The sequence below is a fragment of the Xyrauchen texanus genome, chromosome 35 (assembly GCF_025860055.1).
Source record: "Xyrauchen texanus isolate HMW12.3.18 chromosome 35, RBS_HiC_50CHRs, whole genome shotgun sequence".
NCBI lineage: Eukaryota > Metazoa > Chordata > Actinopteri > Cypriniformes > Catostomidae > Xyrauchen > Xyrauchen texanus.
Genome location: NC_068310.1, coordinates 17,246,144 through 17,257,862, shown reverse-complemented (window position 1 = coordinate 17,257,862; position 11,719 = coordinate 17,246,144). Strand labels below are relative to the sequence as shown.

Sequence of the window (11,719 nt, the reverse complement as noted above, 5' to 3'; positions counted from 1 at the left end):
GTGCTTTAGACCACTACACCATCACCACTCCAGGTGAAGTTTATCGTCAGGACAGCAATACAAAAGAGAGAGTGTAGATTGTGGTGGATTGGAGTTGTTGGGTTACATCAATGGGTCTGTTTGAATACCACACCCCTTATAATTCAGGTGCGCTTGGTGGAAGTCTCGGATCAGGGATGGATCCAGTATGTCCTTAGCAGCTACTCATGATCTCTCCTCTGGTCCATAACCTTCCCAGTCCACCAGGTACTGCATCTGGCCCCCTCGACGATGTGAGTCTATGATCTCTCTGACCATGTAAGCAGGTAATCCGTCGATGTCCAAGGTTCCATTACTCTGCGATCTCCTGGTCCTGTATCCATGGTTCCAGGACCAGAGGTTGGGTGAACAGGTTTCAATAATGACACATGAAAAGAAGGAGAGATGGGGTAGTTAGCAGGCAGCTCCAATCGGTAAGTCCTGTAGTGTAGCAGCAACTTGAGGTCACGTGTAGATAGCCAGACTCTCTGGCCAGGTTGATAGTCAGGGTGGGGAACCCTCTGTCAATCAGCTTGGATCTGTTGGGCCCGAACGGCCCGCTGCAAACTGATGTGCACTCTGTCCCACACCTGCTAGATCCGCCTGATCCAGTCATCCACCACTGGCACTGTAAAGGGTTCACATGACCAAGGGAACATAGGAGGTTGGTGTCCCAGCACACATTGGAAAGGAGTTAGTCCCGTAGATGAATGCGTGAGGGAATTCTGGGTATATTCTGCCCATGGGAGAAATCACTCCATTTCTGCTGCTTAAGAAGGCAAAGTAGTTGATACACAAGAAAGCAGTCCAACAAGTCAAACAGAGCAAAACAGTAATCTAGGAATCGGTAATTCAAAAAGACAGGCACAATAGTCATTACAAGAAGGCAATGAGTAAACAATGGCATAAACGCTTGGTAAGGCAGTGAATCTGGCAATAGTTTGCAATGTGACATTGGATCAGCATGGCTTTATATATGGTACAAACAGGAAGTCACCACAAAAGATATGGTTAGTGTCAATATTCGGGAGAGGGGTCACTCTGGTCGTCGACTGAAGGGATAGCAGCCTCATTCATTACACACACACACACACACACATATATATGTGACCGATCACGGAAAGTAGGGACACAAGTCGGTTTTGGGGCATTTTGAGTTATTCACAGATTCTGAAAGTGTAGTCTCCAAGCTTTCCAACGATTTGTAACACATGGAAATCTGACAATATTTGGAGAAGTTGTGGCCATTTGAAGGTAGGCACTCAAAAAAGCTAAAAGGGGAGAAAACGGCCTCAAAAGATTGTGCAGTTCTCACCTCTCTCTGCTGCTGGGAGTGACAATAGGGCTCATTTACATCTCATTTAGATAAGCCATACCCCTGTAAAGCTCCCCTGTAAAGCTGTAAAGCACAGGGGAGCAAAAGTCAGGAAAATGTGCCATCAAAGAAAAAAAAAGTTTGCAAACAGGTAATAAATAAATGTCTCTTAGCATCTACCGATAAAACTGTATAGGCAACTCTTATGTACACTGAGTGCTTTTCATACAAGAATGTAAAACTAAATTCAGGTGGTTGGTTGATAAAGTGACATTGCAGGTGTTGTAAACAAGAAAAAAGGTCTTTGTGACACAGTCCAATGAAATTACATTCAGCATCCTCTTCTGTGGACTCTTCTGTGTTGTGACCCTTGGCTGGGCATGTGATGTCTCTTGCCTCGTCAGCACAGAATGGCCTGATTTTTTCATATAGATAGGTCTGCCTGTCAATTTTCAGTCCAGGTGGGGCCAGGACAGGAAGACCGTCGACAGGGGGCAGATCTGCTCCGTCGGCGCAGTAGCTGATATTCGACAGGTTGTGCATCACGGTGACTTTTGCAAGCACCACACCTGGTCTCTTGGCTTCAAAGCTGTGACAGAAAAAGCACATAAGACATTTTAAACATGGCAAAGTATTTTCTTATAAAAACTGTCATGTGTATGTTGTTGCTATGTTATATTGTATGTACACAATGTGAAAGTTTCAATTACCTGAAGTGCTGATAACTCTTGATCTGTGGGAGTCTACGGAAGTGGCGAGTCAGATGCTGCTGCCAGTCGAAGGTCTGGACTAAAACTTTGCCCTCTGCCGTTCCAACAAGCTGTGGGATATTGAGGTGACTCACAGGAGAGCTGTTTTCCACAACCTGATGACAAAAAAGAGAAGAGAGGAAGAAAAAAAGATCTTCAGTTAAATGTTTCATTGAAGCAGAACAGAAAACAGCACTGAAGTCATTAAAGCAAAGTAAAGTTAAAGTACCTCAGCGATGTCTGCCAAAGTGTTGACTCTTGTCTTCATGTAGGCTTGCTTGATGAGTCCAAAGCCACAGTCAGGGGAAAACTTGGTGTGGCCAGCAATAAGGAAGTGGATTTCAATTTTATCGTGAAGCTTGTGTCCAACCCGCCAGGCAAGGTACCAGAGCATGAAGTTGTTCTTGTTCTGCCCACTGCTGTTGTCACAATGAAGATCCACCTCTGTTTCTCCAACTCCAAAGTTGCCGAAGAAATGATGCATGTAGCTGATGACTTCATTGCTTCCCTTAGTAGATGACATGCCTTCATCAATCAGGTAATTCACCTGTTTCTGCAGCCCTTCACATGAAACACCAAATAGGCCACATTTCCGTGGGGTCAGGAAGTACATTGGTCCTGGCTGGAGAGGGTTTGAGGGAAAGTGTAACTGTAGGAGACAGAGGGAGAGAGGGAACTTGGATTAGATTAAATTAAATTTGCATCTATTCATAATTGTCTAATAAAGATAAAACTTACTATATTGATGCTATTCTGCATTTGCACTATTTATTCTCATGCACCAAATCGCCCTTTAAGGGACATTAATAAAGTAAAGTGAAGTAAATGTGTGTGAAATATTACCTGCTGAGCAAAATCAAAACTGTAATGCATCCTAATCTTCTTGCTTGCTGGTAGGGATGGTCCAAAAGACAGGTTGGAGCCAGAGCAAATCTTTCTGCAGGCAGCAGTCATGTCGTTGTACACAGCCCTCTCTTTCTGCACAAGGGAAAGATGATCTTGTTGCTTCTTTACTGCTTCAGACTTTCTATCATCTGGGAGGTTTGCACTTCGTATCAGCTGCTCGTTATTGCTTTGGCACTGCCAGCAGAGATCTGTGCGTGGCCGGCAACTTTTAATGTGTGGGAGAAGTCGGTTCCACAGTGCTTTGAAGCTGGTTTTACAAACTGCACGCTCACCTGAAAAACAGATATTGCTTATGGTTAATTGTATTGTAATTGCTAATAGTGCTCCGCATTATTTCACTTTATAAGCACTCAATTTTAAATCAATGTTTACACATACCAAGCTCCTTAGCAGACTTCACGTAGAGACGCCACACTGAGGCCTTGGACACATGAGTTGGCAGCAACTTCACATGCCAATCCTTATGCCCAGGCTGTCGGCCAGGCAGCATGATGGCATTGTCTTCTGCATAGTGTTTTATGAAGTCCACAACTCTGTTGATATCCTCAGGGCTGATGAACCTGGCTGGTGGACGTGGCAATGAGTGCTTCTTCCTCAAACGTGGTCTTGCCCCATTCTCCTCATAGTGTTTGACTATATCAGCCAGGGTGTCTCTGCCAATGCTGAAAAAAGGGGAAATAAGAAAAGCGTTTAACATCATGGTCTTGCTAACAGGCATCTTGTCACCTATATCAAAATGTATTGTACAAATTATAGGTACTTTTACTTTACTGAAGTAAATTTTATGATGAATACTTTTTACTTTTACTTACTTTAGAGCTTGTATCTGTACTTCCTGGTTTAGTCTTGTTTTAGTCCTGGTTTAGACCTCAGTTAGTGGTTAGACCTGGTTCGAGTCAAAGGATTAAAAAATCCTAAATTAAGTCATTAACACCAGTCAATTCAAGCAATTGAAGCATTATTCAAATTAATAGCAGAAGCTCACATTACCATCTTAAAGCTCATTATAGTAATGGGGGTTTTGGCAAGTGATATGATGCTAACGATTAGCAGCTAACGTTACAATTAAAACGACAGTCCTGAGCTAGCTAAAAACAATAGGTAGGTATTGGAAGGTCTAAACATGGACTAAACATGAGATAGCGTGTACGTGTTCTTAGAATGAACAAAAAAGCGACAAACTTTGATGTTTATGGAAACTCACCCCATAAGAAACAGAAAAGTATTCTTGCAGATCTCGTTGCCTCCAATGAAATAAGTCGTTCGGGCACACTTTCTCTTTGTCGGGGTCTTCTTTGTGGATGTAACCATCTCCGAAGTTTGCACTGTGCGTCTGTTTGCCTCTAAATGTCCAATAATTCGCATGTCCTGCCACTCTTTTCCGCAGCTAAAGAATCCAGCCGTATGTTGTACATAATGTCTGGAGAAAGCTTCTGGCTACAAGACTGTCTCCCATGCAGAGAGTTCTCTTTTCTCCTCGTGTAACATTTACAGTCAAAGTTACGGATTTTCCCCATTTCTCTATCTATATCCCCATCAAATGTTACTATCGATATAGCCTCTGATATCTTACGGTCCAACTCGTCTGGCGCCAGTCCGATACATTCTTCCTCGTCTTCATCTTCGGCTCAGTTGTAGATTAGGGATATTATTCAGTCTTATCATGCCACTTTCATCGTCGCTCAGATCGTCTTCAGAATCAGTGAACGCTTGTTCATAAGCATCCGGCTTGTCGAAGAAGTACTTCAAAACATTTTCGTTGTAACGACCACGGTTCAGCTCGTCTGCGACATTCTTTGCGGCGTCCATCTTCATTGAATTTTGATATCAGATACAGCCGGCTAGAGCGCTGCATAATAAGTAGCCACGCTGTTGGGGGTGGGGCAAAAGCGCCGGCGGCTATTCAGTACGGAAATACACACAGACAATGACACGCCCTACTGCATGCTAGAATCTCCGAAAAACAAGCCGATTTCAACCTCAAAATGTACGCTTTTAAATATACCAATACTGTTATCTCAAACATGGAGAGGCTTCTTCATGATCTCAACTAACAGATTCTGCAAAAAAGCGGAAATCACCAATTTTGGAAAAAAACACTTGTTTCTCATTTTGCTCACAAGTTGTGCTGCCGACTTGTGTCACTGGTTTCCGTGACGGGTCACATATATACACAGTACAGTAGCCTATAAATATATATATCTTTCTTTTTTATCACACAATTAGTCTATTTTCTGTGGTCTTATTCAAATTAAAGGAAAAAAAGAGTGGTTGCTGTCTTAAAACCTATGTGACTACAGGTCTATCAAGGTCTGGGGCTCAGTTACATACTGAGCAGTGATAGAGGAATATAAAAATTGCAGTTACTGAGATCACAACTACAATCTATAATCATTGCACACTAAGCAAAAACAATGAATCCTAGGTTGCTCTAGGGGGAGATTCGTGTTGCTCTGGATTAAAAAAAAAAGTTTTTTATAAATGTCAGCTTGCCATCATCCATCTAAATGTTGCATTAAGATACAAATGCCCAGCATAATTTCCAGTTTCCAGTGACTGCTAGATCAAGGCATGTTTTAATGATTTCACATATAGCTGAAAGCTAAGAGCTCTCTTGTATTGCAAGAATTCTTACATGCGAATGAGAGAGAAAGATGGAATGAGGGACTAAGAGAGATAGACAGAGACAGGTGGAGAGAGATGAATTGGGAGAATGAAGAGAAATAGGGAGGAAGAAAGAGGGAGGGGGAGGGAGAGAGAGAGCGAGAGAGAGAGGACCGCCCTTCAGTTGTGTTTAAATGTGAAGCGGAAAATCATCTCCGTGGCTCAGGGGAGTGAAGAAGAGGCGATTCTAGTGTTAGATGAGAGGGTTTAAATCATAGTCAGAGCTCTCTTTCTCTATCTTTCGGTCTTTGTTTGTCCTGTAGTGTCCCTGACTTCAGCTTCAGGCTTCAAACTGAGAGCACAGAAGAAAGAAGCTGAGAGCACAGAAGCTTTGAGAGTTTCTTCAAGAAAACAATACCAGGGCACAGGGTTATCTGGAAACCTCACAATGGATGGATTGAAGACAAAGTGTTGAGTTCTCCCACAGTTGTCTCTGAATGATACAGGTACAGTAAAAAAAACTTTGTTTCAATAATATATTTAATTGGTCCTCTTTGTCAATTATCACATTATCAAGTATGAATGTAGTCAATGTAATAGTAACTGGAAATACAGTAAAAGGTTGAAGACCATGCATAAAATGTATTCACCTGGTTGGATATCACGGCATAAAGAAAAAGACCAGCATGAAATCTGGTTGTGCATTCAATGATTATTATACTTTAAGAAGCATACGTCATGAAACAAATTTTCTCAAAAGTTCATTTGAGCACACGCTGTGTGGATATTTGAAGAAAATGTGACTGCATAGTCAAACTCTAATTTATGAATATGAAAATGCAGTTTGGAGACACAAGGTTTGAGGCAGGCTGTCAGTGAGCCAAGAAAAATAACTGATTTGCTTTTTCATCTTTAAATGGGACCGAATAGACAGACTAAGAGGTTGAAAGCAAGTCAATCTATATAAATAATTAGAGCTGTGAGATAATTCCTGCGAGGAAGCTCTGTCAGAATCTTTCTCACTCACTTTCTCTCACATAAACTGTAGTATTTTGCTTATTTTCAGATTTAATTAGAAATTTCAGGTCTGAATACATCTCACACCCTACACAGTACAGCACTCAAACATCACAGAACTTATACAGAAGTGGTAAGTGGGTGCATAAAGAAGTAATAGGAATTACATACTGTTTAGATATGTTTTAGCTTACTGAGGGTGAGCTAGAAGAGACGAAAGTGAAAAAAGAGTGAAATAAGTGAACAAAACAGTTACTGACTGCTATCTCTTTCTCTGTCTCTCTATCTCTAGATGAGTGTTGGAATGTCGTGGCTGGTGTGGGTATGGGCCAGTGTGACAGTCCTGCTGATGTGCGAGGCCACGTTCTATGAGACCATACAGCAGCACCTGGCCCCGCCCGGAACCAACATACAGATCCTTGGTGAGTACCGTTCCGTTTGGCCATCTTCAACTTTGTCTTCCATTCTGACACCAGCTTGCTTTCTCAGAGCTCTTTGGAGTGTTTGGTTTACGTTCACCAGAAGGTATAATGAGGATACATTTTTATAAAATCAAGGTTTATCCACTAATTCAGTTGCATAACACTTTAAGCTTTATTTAAAATTAACCAGGATTATATTATGAAAGAGTTACTTTTATGCCATTATTTTATTCTAGGTTTAAGTTAATCCTTTAGTTTATTTTCACATTAAATCTGATGACATGTAAATATAGTTGCTCCATTTCTATGAACTCTTTAAGTACATTTTGCTAAAGGTTTTAATTAGGGATCAAATTTAAATTTCCAAAATGGAAACATATATTAGGACTGAGGAAAACAAAACATTACTGGTCACTGACAATTAAGTTTGGACAAGGTGATAAAAACATCTTTAAAATGTCTAGTTTAAAAAAGATGTGGCAAATTTGCAGAAATTTAGTCTTTGTGTACATGCTGGTTTTTACATTTGACAAAAAAATCAAAAATTACATTTATGCATTTGGCAGACACTTTTATCCAAAGCAACTTACAGTGCATTTTTTACAGGGACAATCCCCCTGGAGCAACGTGTCTTGCTCAAGGACAGAATGGTGGTGGCTGTGGGGATCAAACCAGGGACCTTCTGATTACCAGTTTAGTGCTTTAGCGCTTTAGCGCACTACACCACCACCACTTCTAAAATTACTTTAAAAATGCTGTGTTTAGTAACCATCAAGTAAAAGGTAATACATGTGAGTTTACCCAAGTTAATCATTTTTTTCAAATCTATTTTTCAATGTAAATGTTTTTTGAGTGACATATAAAAAAAAAAATGGGTCTATGGGTCATTTGACCTGAACAAAATTTTCATAAAAATATCTGAGTTTAAAAACTTCACACTAAGTAAAAAAGGGTCTAAAGTGGCCCTGTCTGTTTTATGTAAGACAACAGAATGGCTACCTGCTTGTTGGTTACACCACCACACATTAATTTGGCAGAGAGTTTTTTTTTTGGTCCAATGGTAATAATATGTTAAAACTAAAATGTTCACTTTTGTTTAAGAAAAAAATGATACAAAAGATTTTTTCGAACTTTTTTATTATTATTAGCTTTTAATTAAATAAGCTTTTAATTAGCTTTTACAATTTTCTTTTTTATTTCTTTCTGTCTCTGGACACTTCTTTTTCTGACTTATATTAATGATATGTTAATATTTAAACATTTAAATGATACATTTATTTTATATTACTATATACATTTTAATAGCTTATGAAAGTTTGAGCTGAATACACACATTTTCTCTACTTGAATGGTTGGCCTATTACTGTATGTTCATGATCTTGAACGTAACTAACAATAGTAGTACAGCATTTAAATGTTCAAATTCCTCCTTTACCTGCACAAGCTGCTTTTGGTTAATCCAGCACACAGACAATGAATATTAATTCTTGGTGAAGCTTTTAATCACTTATTTGTTAAGCATTGTATTTAAATGATACAACACAACAAAATTACACAACAAATGTTATTCTTAATAATGTAACATATAGTTTTAGGGGCTTGTTTGTAGATAGCCTGCTATAGACACACTCAGGTTGAATTGCTCAAAGGTTTAGCTGTATGGTCTGAACTCTCTCTTGTCGAGTGTAGAAACGTGGAGGTTTGTGAGGAGTTTACAGTGTTAGTTGTTACCGAATAGTTGCAAAAATAAAGTACATGCACTGTATCCCAAATAATATATTATTCATTTTACCAACCAGTTAACCAATACAAAATCTAGAGCAATAAGTAGGCTACAAATTAAGTTTGTACTTAACAAATATGTTTTGCCAGTCCACATACAGAGAAATGTAGGTATGTGAGAATGTGGGAGAAGTTGTGCTGCAGGATTTAGACTCTGCCCATCAAATTCCCAGACTGACTCTTGCAATTGAAAAATGTAGGAATTACTAAATTAAAAGGGTCCACCTCCCTTAAGCAGATCAGATAAAGAAGAGGTCAGAAACTTAATCTGGAAATAAATCTGTTATGAGAGATGCCGTCCTGTTTATCTTATTTGTGCAAAGTCTGTGATAGTTTTAAGGATCGCCTAATCTGAAGCAGAGCACAAATGCTTGTAACCTCACACCTTCAAATGAGAGAGCTAAAAGCAATTGGAGACCGTACCTACCACTAACCTTGCTAGAGGCACTTTACTGGGATTGGATCCTGAATTGGAATTGATTTTATTGTACAGACTATAGAACAATCATAGAAATACATGCAATTCCTGATACAAAGCTGTCTTTAATTTCTTCAAGGTCTGTGGAATTTTTGACAACTGTTATTTACAATAGCTCTATCTGATTCCACTTCAAAGTCACCTAAATGTATGAGCAATGTTTATAATGCTACTCATGATTAAACAATTGAGCTCTTGAACTAATTTCTTAACAATCACATGTTCTTCATAAATGAAATTCAATGAGTACTCAGTCCGGTAGATCGTAATACTTTAGCCGCCCTAAAGTATTACGATCATTGAATTACACTACTTCTAAATCTAAATATTAGAGCAGATACAATACAAACTGAACAGACTGAGCTTTAATGTGCTTTGTGATGTAGAAAATTTCCCATTTGGGTGCTGGATAAAACAAATGGACTGAGATTATGTTTGTGTCCATATGTTCTCTTAAACGATGAAATGTGATGTAAATGTTTTAACTGATTATGAAAAGCATTATTGAAGTATTTACAGGAATCACGTATAAAAAAACAACATTGCTGGTCACCAGCATATATGTTTTGTTTTAGAAAATTATCTAGTGTTCTCGTCTGGATTTTTAACTAGTTTAATGATTAAGTTTAATGTTCTCTGTAATACTTGTTTTACAGAGGAGCAAACATAATAAATACAATACCGTTAAAAATTTTGGGATCACTTGCCTGAAATGTTTCTCATGATCTAAAAACCTTTTGATCTGAAGGCGTATGCTTAACGGTTTGGAATTAGTTTAGTAGACAAAAATATAATTGTGCCAACATATTAATTTATTTAATTATAAAACTAAAATCGTATAAAAAATTTTTTTAAAAAGGTTTTTGAAATGGATGACTTGGACCGAATAATTTAGAAAAGCAGCCAATAAGTGCCCAGTATAGATGAAAACTCCTTCAATACTGTTTAAAAGCATCCCAGGGCGATCCCTTCAAGAAGTTGATTGGGAAAATGTCACGAGTACATGTCTGCAAATTCTAGGCAAAGTGTGACTACTTTGAAGATGCTGAAATATAACACAGTTTTGATTTATTTTGGATTTTGTTTATTCACAACATGATTCCCATATTTCCATTTCTATTATTCCATAGCTATGATGACTTTACTATTATTTTAAAATGTGAAGAAAAAATGAATAAAGAAAGAAAAAGTAAGTGACACTAAACTTTTGAATGGTAGTGTATCTTTTTTTATAGTCCAAAATGATATCTTCACAAGCGTTATCTTTTTAACACTTGTCTTCACATTCTCCTGTATGAAAAGATACAAACAGCCAGCATCAACAGCAATAGAATTCTCCTTCAGGGTGTATATGCATGTTGTGGAAACCTTGAGCTCAGCAAAACATTTTTTTGCAAACTGTCAATCATGTAAGAAATAACCCTCAAGTTTAAAGATCAGCCACACTGACAACATCTGCTCTACTGTCTAACTGTTTGTAATTATGTGGACATTTTTCAATGTTATGACAAGAACGTGCTGTCTCCTTAATGCTTTTAAAACCCTAAGTCAGGGTGATATTGCAGCTTTAGAGAGTGTGTATGTGTGTGTGTTGTGTTACAATGAGATGTTGTTTAAATATCGAGTGCTTAGAGGCTGGTGAATTGTCCCGAATATGAGGTTAGACAGGTCATGAATTGTAGGGGCACCAGTGCTTTCATGAAATCATCAATGTGACTATTGACCAAGATCACTTTAGGAAACAGAGATTACGAAAAGTAGAAAACAGTTTTTTCTAAAAGTACTGAAAGGAATTGCATCAATTAAAGAAACATGTCCAGTTTTTCCTCCCTCTTAGGAGTTACAGTTGATAATTTTGATCTTGGTTTAGAGATTTTGGAAAAACATTAAAACATGCTGTAGAATAACAGTATGTCAAGCCAACATAACAATTAGGCAATACAAATAATTATAGAATAACTTATTTTATATATATATATAGTTTTAGATGGAGTAAAGTATGTCCCTACATCGAACTGGTCAACTTATGGAAATGTCAACTACCCATATGTTTTTTTGTTGTTGTGTTGAATAGATATGAGTGTACATCTATCTTAAAAAGTATACAGATTTTTACATAATATACTTTAAAACACACACACACACACACACACACACACAAACTTAGAAATCTGTATTTTTAATGATGTAGCTACATGCATGGAAACATGGAAACATGACTCACAAATTCCCCCTCTCCCTGTAACAGCAAGAAATGCATATTTCTCTATAACGCGTTGCATCTTTTTTGGTTGTGTGTACACTGGCAGCACTGTGGGCTTAGAGTCCTGGTTAGCTAGCTGCTGAGACCTGAATCAATGATTTTACATATGTATGTATCTTATTTTAAAAGTAGAAGTGGGTGAAATGTGAGAAAGAGCAAAAGCGA

The 11,719-nt window shown here is 38.3% G+C and overlaps 2 protein-coding genes and 1 long non-coding RNA gene across 3 annotated transcripts in view; 1 reads left to right on the top strand and 2 right to left on the bottom strand.

Moving 5' to 3' along the window:
• Window positions 1–204: 204 nt before the first annotated feature.
• On the bottom strand, window positions 205–3,177 carry LOC127628548 (uncharacterized). The gene is made up of 5 exons (XM_052105338.1): window positions 2,926–3,177; window positions 2,312–2,731; window positions 2,044–2,198; window positions 1,647–1,922; window positions 205–352 (listed from the first exon to the last, which is right to left on the bottom strand). The coding sequence occupies exons 1-5, from the start codon at window positions 3,034–3,036 to the stop codon at window positions 205–207; spliced, it is 1,110 nt and encodes a 369-aa protein (XP_051961298.1). The 5' UTR covers window positions 3,037–3,177.
• A 23-nt stretch (window positions 3,178–3,200) lies between these two features.
• Window positions 3,201–4,310, bottom strand: LOC127628372 (uncharacterized). Its single transcript, XR_007968652.1, has 4 exons — window positions 4,193–4,310; window positions 3,801–3,874; window positions 3,367–3,650; window positions 3,201–3,260 (listed from the first exon to the last, which is right to left on the bottom strand). It is a non-coding gene; the product is annotated as an uncharacterized LOC127628372 (long non-coding RNA).
• A 1,520-nt stretch (window positions 4,311–5,830) lies between these two features.
• LOC127629046 (chemokine-like protein TAFA-1) overlaps window positions 5,831–11,719 on the top strand; it is an 85,320-nt gene continuing 79,431 nt past the window's right edge. Inside the window, exons 1-2 of the mRNA XM_052106061.1 lie at window positions 5,831–6,098; window positions 6,902–7,031. Of these exons, the coding sequence (XP_051962021.1) occupies window positions 6,090–6,098; window positions 6,902–7,031 (139 nt within the window). The 5' untranslated portion in view covers window positions 5,831–6,089. The remainder of the gene's footprint in view (window positions 6,099–6,901; window positions 7,032–11,719) is intronic.

Bases quoted from the DNA above. Each gene is read 5' to 3' on its own strand.
- LOC127628548 (XM_052105338.1), bottom strand. From the start codon at position 3,036: ATGACTGCTGCCTGCAGAAAGATTTGCTCTGGCTCCAACCTGTCTTTT. The intron at 2,199-2,311 runs GTACTTTAACTT...TTTTGTCATCAG, and splicing joins CTTTGGCAGACATCGCTGAG to GTTGTGGAAAACAGCTCTCC. The intron at 353-1,646 runs GTGTCACAAAGA...CCATGGATACAG, and splicing joins GAATGTAATTTCATTGGACT to GACCAGGAGATCGCAGAGTA.